The sequence below is a fragment of the Pinus tabuliformis genome, chromosome 2_2 (assembly GCF_031772625.1).
Source record: "Pinus tabuliformis cultivar Carrire ecotype Pingquan chromosome 2_2, CPIR1, whole genome shotgun sequence".
NCBI lineage: Eukaryota > Viridiplantae > Streptophyta > Pinopsida > Pinales > Pinaceae > Pinus > Pinus tabuliformis.
In genome coordinates, this window is record NC_142300.1 from 1006350851 (window position 1) to 1006365732 (window position 14882).

The 14882-nt window shown below is 35.6% G+C and overlaps 1 protein-coding gene across 1 annotated transcript; it reads left to right on the top strand.

Annotated features, from left to right (window-relative positions):
• Nucleotides 1-1549: 1549 nt before the first annotated feature.
• Nucleotides 1550-14658, top strand: LOC149196777 (uncharacterized). Its single transcript, XM_089403788.1, has 5 exons — nt 1550-1857; nt 2242-2428; nt 2509-2573; nt 13608-13818; nt 13900-14658. The coding sequence occupies exons 1-5, from the start codon at nt 1550-1552 to the stop codon at nt 14263-14265; spliced, it is 1137 nt and encodes a 378-aa protein (XP_089259914.1). The 3' UTR covers nt 14266-14658.
• The last annotated feature ends 224 nt before the right edge of the window (nt 14659-14882 follow it).

Below are 14882 nucleotides of genomic sequence, written 5' to 3' on the forward strand. Positions count from 1 at the left end.
TTGTAAATATAATGTGATTAGAATCATTTACATACACAATAACATTGAAAATCAACTATTGAAGTAACTCTTACTATCCCAACTTTTACTTTATATATAATGTGATTAGAATCCTTTACATTCATAATAACATTGAAAACCACTATTGAAATGACCCTTTGACTATCAGAAATTTTATATAAAAGATGCGATTTAGAGTAATATTCAAATAAAATATGATGCTATGTTTTGAGGAATCGTTTTCTAAAAAAAATTCTTGAAAAATTAAAAATTACTTATATTTAATCATAACATTTCTAATAACATATTAAGATTAATATATACATAAAATTTTAACCTTTAAATTTAACTAAACTATACACTAACATTAAAATTTGGCTATTGAGATTACCTAGTTGCCCTCTAAACTTTTGTAAATATAATGTGATTAGGATCATTTACATATACCATAACAGTGAAAACCAACTATTGAAATAACTTTTTTGACTATCCCAACTTTTATTTTATATATAATGTCATTAGAATTTTTTACATTCACAATAACAGTGAAAACCACTATTAAAATGACCTTTTGATTATCACAACTTTTATATATAAAATGTGATTTAAAGTGATATTCAAATAAAATATGATCCTATATTTTAAATCATCAATTTCTAAAAAAATCTTCAAAACTTAAAGAATACTTTCATTCTATAATATAATGTAATTAAAATCCCTTACATTCACAATAACATTGAAAACCACTGTTAAGATGACCCTTTAACTATGTCAGCTTTTATTAAGAAGATGTGATTTAGAGTTTCCTCAGCTTTAAGAGTGACTATTACAAAATTTAATTATTTTTTTGGACATCCGCTCACCAATTTGGTGGTAGAACAACTGAAAAACTAGCCGTTGCATTAATTGTGGCTTTCAATCCATCTCATTTGTACTTGAAGTATGCCCTCCTTCCTACGGATCGATTTCTCCCTGTGAAGGAGAGTCCGCTCGACTGGTCTGTCCTTGCATGTGCAACTAATGATGATGTTGTAAGCGAGAGGATTCCTCGGCGAAACGATCCAACAAAAATGGCGAAAATGATAGCAGATAAACTGAGAGGCAGATTAATTACGGCTGGATTTAAATCGGCATTGTTGTTTTTGCTCATTGTAGCCCTGCCTATCTTCCTTCTCAAGCGATGGGTAAGCGATGGGTATGAGGATCTGAGATTTTTCACTTTATCCGTAGGTTTTTCTATATGAAAATTCTATTATAACCATGAATTGAACTTTGCTCTCAACAGTCTGATAACCTATGGGAAGAACGAGCGATGGTGGACATCAATATGTTCCGGCCACAAAACGAGAAAATGAACGGCCCCATCTGGCAGAGAATAGCGAAGACCCATGAATTGCTGAAGTGTTCGCCCAGCGCCATGTGTTCGCCTCCGTGGCTTCAAGTTCTGAGGAACCCAAGTTATGACCATGAGGCCACCTCGTGCCCCTTTTATTTCAAGTGGATTCGCCGGGACATGAAGCCCTGGGCCAAGACTGGAATTAAGTCGGATATGGTGGAAGCTGCAAAGAAATTTGCACATTTCAGGCTGACTATTGTTAATGGCAGGATGTATGTGGAATCGTATCGAAAGTCTTATCAGACCAGAGATCTGTTTACAATATGGGGAATTGCACAGTTGCTGAAATTCTATCCCCAAATGGTCCCCGACTTGGACTTGATGTTCAATTGTGACGACAGGCCCACTTTCCTACGAGCCAATTATAGAAATCCGGCCAAGCCTCCTCCCCCGCTGTTTCGTTATTGCGGGACCGAAGATTCTTTTGATATTGCCTTTCCAGATTGGTCTTACTGGGGATGGTAAGTTTGAATACGCAGATGAGTTTTATGACAGTCGTAATCTGTATTTGGAAAAAGTCATTTTATCAATTAGTTAGAGAATAGAAATTGTATATATTTTATATATATAATTTTATATATATAATTATTATTATTATTTATTTTTAAAGTTATAAAATTGGTTTATGAGATTTTTTTGTTTATAAGACAAGAAACCTAATTTCATAGTCATTTAATTACTAAATCTATTAAAACATACTTACTTTACTTAAACTGAACTGATTGATATTTAAACTTATTACTAAAACTGATTGATGCTTGGGTTTATTTTGTGATACTGGAATTTGAAAATAATTTCTACTTCCTGAAATGTAGAATTTGAAAGCAAATTTTACTTTCTTGCAGGGCTGAGATACAAACACCAACCTGGGAAACATTAGTGAAGGAGATTGTGAATGGGAGCAGAGAAATGAAGTGGGAGGAAAGACATCCAACGGCCTACTGGAAAGGGAATCCCACCGTGGCTGCTGTGAGGCGGGATCTTATGAAGTGCAAGAACACACCCAACTGGAACGGTCGTCTTTATGCTCAGGTAGAACATAGAAGTGTCGGAATTCCCATCAGGTTTTGTATAGAATTTCAACATGTGATGTCTGTGATTGTTGTATGTAGCACTGGGATAAGGAGATGCGAGAAGGGTTTGCAGCCTCGAGATTGTCAAAGCAGTGTCATCATAGGTAACTACCTGCAACAAAATAAATTTATATTAATTGAATTGCACAAATTGTAGTAAGATATATGTAACCTCCTGTAACCTCTCTTTAAAAAAAAATGTTTTTCAAATTTATTTTATGTTTTTTAAAATCAGGAGGCAAGATATTTTTGACCTCTCTTTAAAAGGATGATTTTTCAATTATTTTATTTTATTTTTGAAACTAAAAAGCAAGATATTTTTAACAGAGAAATGATTTATAAATTCTTTTATCTTAAAATATTTTATATAAATTTAATAAATCACTTAGTCAAGCGGATACTGCTATATATTTTTCTGTGCTAAGAACAGGGAAAACCTTCTTACTCTTACTTTCTCACAGCATAGGAAATAGAGAGTTGCCCAACTCAAAGATGAAGCCGGGAATACTAGATAGAGTAGGCCTGCCATGAACTCTTTTGTTTTTTAACTATGGTAAATTATAAATTTTTTTACTCGGAAGTGTATATATATATAACTTTATAAATTAAAATTAATTATCTTTTATAATATTTTGATTTTTTTTTTATGAAAATTTAATTTTAAATATAAATATATTATTATTATTATTTATTAATTAGTGGTTTGCCAAGGCATTTTTATGTCATTACCAAAATAGTTGTCATTCTCACTTAAATTAAAACTGGTTTAGTTTAGAATCTGAAGTAATTTTGTGAAACCTCCTTTCTCATTGGTCACAAATGAAGTTTATATACTCTTGTTTTCTCAATCACAACATTGTAGAATAAGATATTATATATTAGCTTTAATTTTCAAATTACAACGTGTAAAATTATTGTGGATATCTTTTATTTTTCTTCGTAACTTTTAAAATATATTGCTTCGAAAATTTTACGTCCATGTCAAATAACCAAAATAATTAAAATATTAAAAAATAAGTTTTTAAATTTATATATGGAAAATTTTCATTATTTTGAAATCCATAATTAACTTTCTAAATTTTTATTTATCTTTTTCTCAATATTATAATTCCATTTAAACTTTTAATCAATCCCAAATATAAACTACTATCATCATTCTATAAACAATAATATAAAACATAAAATACTCTCATCAATCTATAAACAATATTATAAAGTACTATACAACGTTTTTTATTTATTATTAACTTTATAATATTTACTAATAACACTTATCTTTTTTTTTTATAAGAGACGAACCTTCTATTAATCTAACCAAATTACCTATTCTACAAAGTGTCCCAATCAGTAGGGATGACAGAAAACTAGGGTTCTAGGCCCACAAAAGCCCTACCGACATCCCACCAGGGATCCATAAAGGGACCCACAGTGGACCATACTGCACCCAACAAACGGACCAACGGACCAAACAACAGCTATAGATTCAGTCCACTAAACAAATTCGGTTCCAGAACCCTCAAGCAATAATCACGAACCAATCCACACCATTGGTTACACAACCCTGATCCAACGACCATCATGGATATTGCATGGATGAGAAGCACGAAGGTTAACAACCTGATGAGGGCGGTTTCTCTCACCTCTTGTTGCAACGTGTCACACAATGAGTGGAATTAGAGGCACATTACAAAAAACCAGATACCATTCGTGTCCCGCGCAATATACCATTTACGGTTTTGCGTCCAAGGTTTCGCAGAAAAACCAAAACGCTCAGTCACCAAGTGAAGACCGTCCAACCATTCCTGCATAAATTTCTGAGCCTTTCCCTCAAGTTTCCATCAAAAACCCATTGAGCCAAATGCACACAGGCAACTAGATCTGTGGCGTTGCCTGATTCGTAACCTTCATCATGCAACCGAAAGTGAACAGAGTTGTGGTGAGCAGCCAAAACTAAAAATCATAGGCGAATTAGGTGATACCATCCTCTCATCTATCTCTTGAATCCCTTCGATTAGTATTGTTCATCCACAATTCCATATCTTTGGTTACCAAGTAGAAACAGTCCTCTCGCAGTTTTCCGGCAGGTAACAACTCCTAGGCATGCCAAGAATCCCTATCCTTATTGGTCACTCCTTTGTTGTCCAACCGATCTGCTAACATATTTTCCTTCCTTCTAACATGAACAAATCTGATCGTTTTAAGGGTTTGCAAGTGAGAGTGGATATGGTAAAAACCCTACAGTAGCTTCCAGTGCTTTGATACTTTATCTGGCGAAGTTCCATTGTGAATTTTCTTGGCTACTCTAATGATCAATTCTGAATCTGCTTCAATGATATCATTCTCTAAATTCACCTCCATCAGTATCTCCAAGCATTGTTCTAATGCTAGGAGTTCAGCCATATTATTGGTACCCTTTCCCAAGTGGTCATGGAAGAGGTATTTTGTTTGCCCCTGATGATCTCTTATGGCACCCCCAAAGCCAGCTACCCCTGGATTTCCCTTAGAAGCTCCATCAATGCTTACCTTGAAGAAGCCCTGTGGAGGGGGCTTCCAACTACTGGACCCTGTATTTAGTGTTCTCACTCCCTTTATTATTCCTTGAGGACTGATGGATTGTAGTCCCAAATTTAGTATAATATTTTCCTCGTGAGGCAGAGGAGGATCCTTGGGAATTGACCTCAAAATGCTTTTAACTATTTCTTTAACATGTTTTATAATTTGATTGATTATGTGTTGGAGCTTGCTATATTTATTTTTGAAGATCCACCTATTGCGCTCTTTCCAAACATTCCAAATGACAGAGCCTGGTACTAGCATCCAAGCTTTGTTGATGATCTCATTCTCTGAGAATTTCTTCCTCCAATTTTTCAATGTGTTGGATATGCTGAGACTGTCCTTGTCTGTTTGTCTAAAGATTGAGGCCACCTAGTTCCACACCTTAGCAATGAAAGGGCAGAGGTTGAGAAGGTGTTCAATTGTTTCCTCATGTGAGCCATAGAGGTGACATTTGGAAGGGCCAATGAAGCCTTTCTTTAGTAGGTTTGCCCAAGTTAGGATCTTTCTTTGATGCACAAGCCAAATGAATAACTTTATTTTCATCTAGTGAGGAGTTTGCAAAAGTTCCTTCCAGACTTGTTCTGTATTCACAAAGTTAAAACCTATGACTGCCTGTTTTGCTTCTTTGAGGTTAAAGTTATCTTCATTGTTCTTCCCCCATCTTATCTAGTCAGGTGAGGAGGAAACCAGAATTGTCCTATGCTCTAAATCTTTGGTAAGAGCATCTACCTTGGCTTTCAAAGGACTCTCATCACTGTAACCTTGGTTCTTCCATTTTCTCCATTTTACATTATTACTTCCCTAGTCCCAGAAATCTTTTACCAATAACAAACCTTTGCTCTTTATGTCTCTCTTAAGGGCTGCTAGGTCATTCATGCTCAGGATGGGTTTCTATTGCCAGTTGTCCTCCCAAAATCAAGCACGGTCCCCTGCTCAAATTTCCCAGAAACAATGTTGTTGAACAAAGCCTTTATTCCCCCAAGCAAGTTTCCAAATGTGTGAGCCCCTAATCTATCCCGACATTCTGATATGATCCTTCTCCTGCCAATCCTTGGCATACTTTTTTTTCCAAAGTTTGGCCCAGTGGGCGTTCGGCTCCTTGATCCATCTCCACCAGAGCTTGGCTCCCAAAATTTTGCTGAGAGTTTAAGGGTCATGCAGCCCAAAGCTGCCATGGCTTTTAGGCTTGTAAATCTTGTCCCATGCCACTACAACCCACTTCTTCTTCTCCTCCCCTCTGCCCCATAGAAAGTCCCTTTGTATGCTCCTTATTTGTTGCTTAATGCCTTGAGGAGCAGGGAGAGCTGCAAACATGAAAATGGGAATGGCATGTAGGACCGCTTGTGTGAGCACAAGTCGCCCTGCTAGGTTTAAGGATCTGCATGTCCATTTTCTGATCTTGTCCTGAAGTTTATTTAAAATTGATTCCCATATTTTCTTGCTTAGAGGCTTTTCAATAAGAGGAATACCAAGATATTTGGACAGTAACTGTTCCCTTTGAAAACCAAGAATCCTGGTAATGTTTCTTTGTATAGCAATATTGGTATTAAAGAAAAAAACTTTTGACTTTTTGAGGCTTACCTCTATTCCTACTGCCATAGCAAAGTCATTTAGTATGTTTTTGATTTCCCTTGCTTCCCTAACTGTGGGTATGCCCTGCAACATAGTATCATCCACAAATTGTTGATGAGTGTTAGCCTCTCCATCCATGGTGAGCTTGATACCTTGAATTTGACCTTCAACATTTGCCATTTTGATTGCCCTACCTAGCCCTTCCATCATGAGGATAAAGAGGAAAGGTGAGAGCGGATCTCCTTGTTTGAGCCCTCTGGATGGTGAGAAGGAACTTGAAGGAGCTCCATTAAGCAGAATGGAGAAGCTCGTAGTGGTAACTAGTGCCATAACCCATCTAATCCAGTTTTGGTCAAAGCCATAGGCTTTAGAATAGCTCTAATATAAGACTAGCTAAGTTTGTCATAGGCTTTCGCAAGGTCCAACTGAATGATCATGCTTGCTTGCTTTTTTCATTTAAGAGAGTGTACCACCTCATGTGTTTGGATGATGTTGTTGAGAATTTGTCTTCCTTCCACATAGCCTGTTTGCTCTTCTAAGATGACGGAAGGTAGCAGGGGCTTGAGTCTATTAGCTATCACTTTGGAGATGATTTTATACACCAGATTGCATAACTCTATAGGTTGAAATCCATCCGGAGTCATAGAATTTTCCTTTTTGGGGATTAAAGCTATGAAGGAGGCGTTCAGTGCTTTCAAAACCTTTTTGGATTTTCTCAAGTCTTCCACAACCTTGAGGATGTCTTGCTTGATTGTATCCTCGCAGGCTTTGAAGAAGTCTACATTGAATCCATCCGGGCCTGGTGCTTTTCCACTTTGCATTTCCTTAATCACCTCACTGACCTCACTAACCTCCTCCTCTGAGACAGGTCTGTTGAGATTGCGGTTGTCCTCTCTGGTGACTAACTTAGGAATATACTGGGTGAATTGATCAATGAACCTAGATCTATCCTCTAGTGGCTCCTTTGCAATATTGGAGAAGTGTTGAACTAGACTCGATTCCATGTCCATGTGAGATACAAGCTCAATACCTTGAGAATCCTTAATCTTTGTGATTCTATTGTGTGCCCTGTGTGCCATAGTGGATTTGTGAAAGAACTTTGTGTTTCTTTCTCCCTCTTTGATCCATTGAATTCTAGATTTCTGTCTCCAGAAAATTTCCTCTTGCAGACAGCGATCCTCCCAATCTTCCTGCAGAGAGTTAGTTAGTTTTTGCCTCTCTTCATTGAAGCCCTCTGTGATATTGATATGATTGATTTCCTGTAATTTCTGCTTAGTTTCTATTCTGGCCTTGAGGATATCACCAAATTCCTTTTTGTTCCAAGCTTTAAGTTTGGATTTAATATGTTTGAGTCTCTGCTGGAGCATGAAAATTTTGGTACCCTGAATATTTAACTCCTCTTTCCACCATTTGTCAATGTTACTGATGAATTTGGGGTGAGAGAGCTAGGCATTTTCGAATTTGAAGGGCTTGTTTCCCAGAGTACCCATAAAGGTAGCTTCTAGCTGAACTGGCCAGTGATCCAAACCTCGAAAGGGCATAATGGAAGCAGTGGTTGGTGGTCCAATGAGGAGGAGATCCTCAAAAATAATAAATCTATCAAGTATGGAAGCCACTTGAGAATCCCCTCACCTTTTATTGTTCCAAGTGAAGGTTCCATTTATAGTCTCAGTGGCCACTAGTCCCATGTTCCTAATGAAATCTTGAAAGGCTTCAGAGTCTTTACCTAGCTGTCTAGTGCCTTCTCTTTTTCCGAAAGAGATCTTATCATAATGAAATCACTTGCAACTATCCAGGGCATATTGGGATGTCTCGCTCTTAGACCTTCCAGAGAGGTAAGAAGCTTGAGTTTATCTTCTTTCTTCTGAGGTCCATAAACATTTGTTATCATGTAAGTCTCCTTATCACCTATAGGACTACACACCAAAGATAAATAATTCCTGGATTCTTTAGCCTCCAAGATTCCAAATTTGTGTGGATCCCACATCGTTAGAATCTCCCCTGTCAAGTTATTTGCCTTAACCTCTAAGTGCTCATACTTGATTAACCATTTATTATGAATTTCTCTTATTTTACCATTGAACATTTAGTCTCCTGAGTAAAGACCATATCTAGTTTTTCTTCTTTTATTCTGTTACTCATATTCCTTTGTTTCCTTCTACTACTTAAACCTCTAATGTTCCATGTTGTAAGCTTCATTAAGAAAGGTTAGTAAAGGAATAGCTGGTAAGATCTTTCATCTTGCCTAAGTTAATGAGTAGTTTTCCACATTCATTTAACAGTTCATTCTATCTTTTCCTCCTTTTTTCCTTCTTGAGTTCTTTGGAGATTGTGCATGTGAGTTCTCGATAATTTTGACCCCACTTTGCTCCTGGCTTTCGTGGTTTCTCTTGACACTAGTTCCCTTTGATTGTGCCCTCCATAGAAAGAGCTGTTGAACTTGATCATAGTCTTCTCTTGCCAAGGATTCCACTCCTTTGTTCCTTCCTTGTTGCAGAAATAGTTCTAGATCTAGATTTTCCTTATCTAGAATCTCTTGTAGTTCATGGTCCTTTGTTCTTGCCTCACTTGGAGTTATCTCATAGTCTTTACTGATCTCCATGCATCTGGGTAGATCCTCCTTTTGCTGGTTGTTTACTGTGATGTCCTCCATTTCAGCTTCTGTTTCCTGCTCCTTCGATGCATTCTCCTTGTCCTGGACTGTCTACATGTTCTCCTCTACTTCCTCTAGGATTTTGAAACTATTGTGTCTTGTATTTCTATCTTCACTGCTTTTCTTGTGTGGCTGTTTACCCCCTTTCCCTTTGGCCCTAACCTTGGTAAAACCCTTGTGATCTCTATATAAGGTGGTTTTCCCATTGCCTTCCATATTGTTTGTTGGGCAGTCTATAAATAGATGGTTGTGTTCATGACATTTTCGGCACCTGAAAGGTATGTGCTCATAGTCCACCGTTCGCACCCAATATTCATCATATACCTCTAAAATTATTGCTTCCGGAAGGGCTCCAGATAGATCCACTTCCACACATATTCGGGCAAAGGAGGTATATTTACCTTTGAGAGTTGCCTCTGATATCTTCAGAAAATGCCCCAGCCTGTTGCCTATGGTTTTCAAAGATTCTGGTAGCCAGTAATCTAGAGGTAGTGAGTATAGTCTGATCCAAACCAGTATAGATGTAAATCTTTCATGTTCCGGGACAAATTTCATCATCCATGGCCGCATGTAGAGTCCTTCCGCGGCGTAGTAATAAGGCCCCCCTTCAAACACTTTGTCTTTGTCCTCTAGGTTCGCAAAAACCACCGTGAAGAAGCCCTTAGAACCCAGATGTAAATGTATTTCTCCGTTTGGTTTCCAATGGCTCCTAATCCAGATGTGTAATGCCCTCTCCATTGGCCATAACCCCATGAACTTGCAGATGATCGCATGTTCCTTCATATGGTCGCTGTGCACTTGAATTGTTGGATCACTCAATATGACCTGGGTAATGATGTTCGATTTGCGTTTGCAGACTCCCATAGTTCTTGTGGAAGTCTTTTTTCCGCTGTCGCCTCCCTTCTCCTTTTCTTTACTTGTTTCTTGTCGATTACGTTCCTGATCTTGGGATTCGTTTCTTCCAACTATCTCCTTGCCTCTTGCTTCTGAAATCTTTTCCGACGGTTTTTTGAAATGCTTCCCTCCTGCTTCCTTGCCTCCTTCTATGACTACCTGACTGTAGGAGGGAGCAACACTCCCCCCCTGCATGTCCTACCGTGGAACCCTAATGCAAAACTCTAGTGTCAACTTTGATCCTCGTTCAAGTTGCAGACCTCCTTCTATCAGTCTTCAAGCCTTTAACCTACTAATAACACTTATCATTTTTTATAGGGATTTCTATTTTTTTTAATAAATTTTTGAATTTAGTGCTTATGCAATTTAGACACCATGGCTACAAAATTAGAAATGGCATTTTTTATTTTTTATTATTTAGTAAATTTTGTTACTAAAAGGGTTTAGAGTCAAAATAGAAATTTCAAAAAAAATAAACTAATTTTTAATGTATTTTTAATATATATTTTAATAAAATAAATAAATATATATTTTAATGAAATAAATTAATAAAGAAATAAATTTAATTATTTATTTGTTAAATTCTTCTCACAGTTAATTATAATTACTTATGAGATAATAAAATAATTATAATATTTTATTCTTAAAATTTTTAATTTATTTAAAAATTAATTTAAATGTTAAAAATATATATTAATTAAAACTTTACATTACTATTATACATATAATTGAATTTTTGATATTTATAAGTTTTACTATTTTTAAAAAAATATCTAAAAGCTACATAATTGGTAATAAAAAACCTAATTATAATCTAGCTATTTTAAGGAGTTGATTTTTTATAAATATATAATAGGAAGAAGAAATACATATTTTTAAGTTGAATTTTGCCCATAATTATTTAAATATATATATATATATGTAATTTTATTATTATTAAAATTTTTTAATATGGTAAATTAATAATACATTAAAATAATTTAAACCCAATTTAAAATTAAGTTTCCTTGAGTTATCCTAATAAGCTAGCATTTCCCTCTATTCCAATAAATAATGGGTAAAAATAAAAAACAGCACATGGCAATGAGATGACACTAAAAAAATCTATAAATCTGTTTTAGAAAAAACAAAAATAAAAAAACTCATCTAATTTTAAAATTTAAACCGCCCAAACCTAAATTCCATGGGATTCCAATCTACTAGTTCTTGATAATATAGTACACCGATTATTGCACATTATTACAAAGCAAATTACCTATTTTATAGGCCGTAGTCTTTAACGCGACTTTTTGAAAGCCTTTCCGGCGATTTTTTCCGGTGAAAATCCGGCAATAATTTATTGAAATCGAAGTTTGATAACTAGTTTCTGCACAATGAAAGCGTCCCAGGGGTTTTTCAGGGTGCTGAATCCGAATATGCAGTTAAAAAACCATTTTAACTGCAACAAATCATGATTTCATCTCAATTTCTTCCGCCGGATTCCGTCACCGGAATCTCAAAAAGTCGCATTATAGACAACTCCATTTTATAGACCTGTCTCCGTCCACGAGCTGTCCATGTGACCGTTCTGGGACTCACTTCACTTGATATTTGGAATCTGCTAAGCTGATATTAACTTCGATATTTGGAGTCGGACCAAAATCGGCCGAGCAGACGTTACCTTGGCCTAAATGTTCGGTAACTTGTAACAATTTTAGTTTTCACCATTCATTTTAAAGATATTATATTGAAAGAGAATTGACTACATATTTTAGTGAGGTTTTTTGATGGGCATTTTTGGTCTAATTTTTTTAAAATTTGGCAGGAATTTATTGAAATTACAAGTTTCATGGATAACCCTACACAATCAAAGTGTTCTAGGGGTTTTTCAGGGCGCTGAATCCGTATATACAGTAAGAAAAATCAGTTTAAATAACACAAATCAAAATTTCACCTCAAAATTTTTCTTCTAACAATCCAAAAAGTCGTACTAAAAACAACTCCTCCAAATTGTAGCAAAATTTAATAAGCTGATATTAAATTCATATTTAGAGACTGACCATGAATCCCTCTGGACACCTACAGTGTCTCTCTATATTCAGAATTAATTTCTTGCATAGTTTTGGCAGATCTTAAAGCGCTTCAAAACCCCACTAGATTTGCAGAGCTATCGGGTAAAAGGCGTTTTCAGGCACGGTTATCCTGGAAGGTTGTCTATGAGACGATGGCTCCTGGACAGGCTGTCTCCAGCTCAGTATTAGTAGAAGGATTATTAGTAAACAAAATCATAGGTTTATTTTGCACATGAAGAGACTTTTAGTATTTAAAAAAGTTAAAATATTTACTTCATGATATATTGTTAAAGTTAGAAAATCATAATTTTTTATATTAAAATATGATTTTATTATTAGTAAGAGTTATACTAGTAAATATAGGTTTGTATATGTATATGTTAAATGGTCTAAGACCTAGATACATCTAGCAGGACTGAAAGTTTTCCCCATTACTGAATACCAGTTGGTTATTCTATTTCAAGTCGCTTGGTTTTCCTTGAATAACAGATGAATCTGTCCCATTATGGAACAGGAGTGGGTTATTTCACATCGCTTGGTTTTCTTTGAATACCGGTGATGAGTCTGCCCCACTATGGAACACTAGTGGGTTATTCCAAGTCGCTTGGTTTTCCTTGAAAAACAGTGATGAGTCAAACTGCTTTAGCAGTTAGCAGCTAGAGATGACTCTCTTCATTTCTGGTTTGACAAATGAGTTATGATAGGTTTCTCACCTATGTAAAAATGTATATGTATATCATTTTTTTAACTATAAAAATCTATTCCCATTTTAACATGGACATTTTTAATTTATAAATAGACTTTGTTACATTACCATGAATCAATATTATAACTTGATCAATATCACATGCTCAAAAAAATTATAACTTATTTAATATGATAAATTTTTTTAATTAATCAATTTAAATAAAAGAATAAAAATAATATAATTACTTTTGAAATAAATCTTATTACTAATTTTTTTTAAATATTCTATTAAAAAAATAATATGACAATACGTATTAGTAAAGACCTTTCGAAAAAAGCCTCGGCTTCAATTTTCAGATTTGAATTGAGGTTTCCTTACGTTTGAGAATGACGTGTAGCACATCCGACTAGAATCTGAGTTATCAACTCAATTTTAACGAAGGTGATCCCACCTCGATTTTGCTAATATCTGTAGTTGCATGTTCGAAAACTTTGTCATTAAAATCTCTGAACAGTGATATAATTTTCCACTATTCGCTACAGAAAAATAGCCGTGATATTTTTTAAGTTTCCCCGAACAAAATTTATTGCAATTTTACTAAAACATGAATGTCATAATAATTAGTATTATAAGATGTTATAAACTGTGATTGCGATATAAATGCAAAGTGGTGAAAACTAAAGTGGCTCATTTCATGTTTTGAACATTAATTTGTATGTGACAGATTCAAGATATACATCGAAGGGAACGCCTGGTCAGTTAGTCTCAAGAACATCTTGGCATGTGATTCGCCAACTCTGTTGATAACACCACAATACTATGAATTCTTTCTGAGAGGCCTCATTCCACAGCACCATTACTGGCCCATAAGAGCCGATAAAAAGTGCGACTCCATCCAGTTTGCTGTTAACTGGGGAAACAATCATACTAACGAGGTAAGTTATATACTGAATCCCTGCCATTCAAACAAGGTAATGTGTACTTCAAACAGCAAACCTAATTTTGGTTTTGTACAGGCAAAGAACATTGGAAGGGCGGCCAGAGAATTTATTGTGAACGACTTAAACATGTCCAATGTATACAACTACATGTTCCATGTTCTAAACGAGTATTCGAAGCTTTTGAAATACAAGCCATCTGTTCCGGAGAAGGCTGCGGAGTACTGTTCGGACACAATTGTTTGCTTTGCCAAGAATGAAGTGGAGAAAGAGTGTATGAGAGATTCAATGATCACTACTCCCAGTTCTTCCCCGCCATGCAAACTGGGAGACGAAGAGCAAGATGAGAGAGATATTAAAGAATTCCTGGAAAGGAAAGCCAAGGCCATGGATGATGTTAAGCAGTTGGAAGACGAATGGGCGAGAAGCCTCTCACCCTATTAAGCTTCAGTGTTTATTCTGTAATAACACCTTTGGCTAGAAATAGATTTCTATCGGCATTACTGATAAAGTTTTAAGCAGCATTCGGTACAATAACAAACTAAAAACAGAAATACAGGGCAAAAAATTAAAATGTCAATAATGGCCAAATCTATATCATGATAGGACCTTCAGGCCAAGATACAAATTTCTGGGAGCACTTGATAATACTTTAAGAAGTTCCTAAAATCCCAATCAGAGAGAAGGAAGCGCAACTCCCTTTCATTCCGATCTCCTACCCTGGTTCCAATGAGCATTGGGAACTGCACTAGTGGATTCTTTTCAATGTAAAACATGGTGGCCATTCCAAGGTTGTCTCTTAGGATAACCATTTGGTAGTTAGCTAAAAATGATTTTTGATAACTCTAGTTCTTTTTTTCATGACTCTAGTTTTATTTCTAGTGAATGGCTTGGCACCATTTTTGACAAAGCAGGTGACTAAATAAAGTGTGTTTTTTTTTTAACTTTCGAAAATTTGAAGTTTGGGAAATGTTTCTTTTGTATTTTTGAAAAAGTTGATCCCGTTGATTAGTTTGTATGTGAGAAGGAACTATATTATTGAACAAGAAAGCTGAATCTGG

Coding starts and splice junctions, on each gene's coding strand:
- LOC149196777 (XM_089403788.1), top strand. CDS start 1,550: ATGGTGGAAGCTGCAAAGAAATTTGCACATTTCAGGCTGACTATTGTT. Junction 2,429..2,508: donor ACGGTCGTCTTTATGCTCAG/GTAGAACATAGA, acceptor TGTTGTATGTAG/CACTGGGATAAGGAGATGCG. Junction 13,819..13,899: donor GAAACAATCATACTAACGAG/GTAAGTTATATA, acceptor GGTTTTGTACAG/GCAAAGAACATTGGAAGGGC.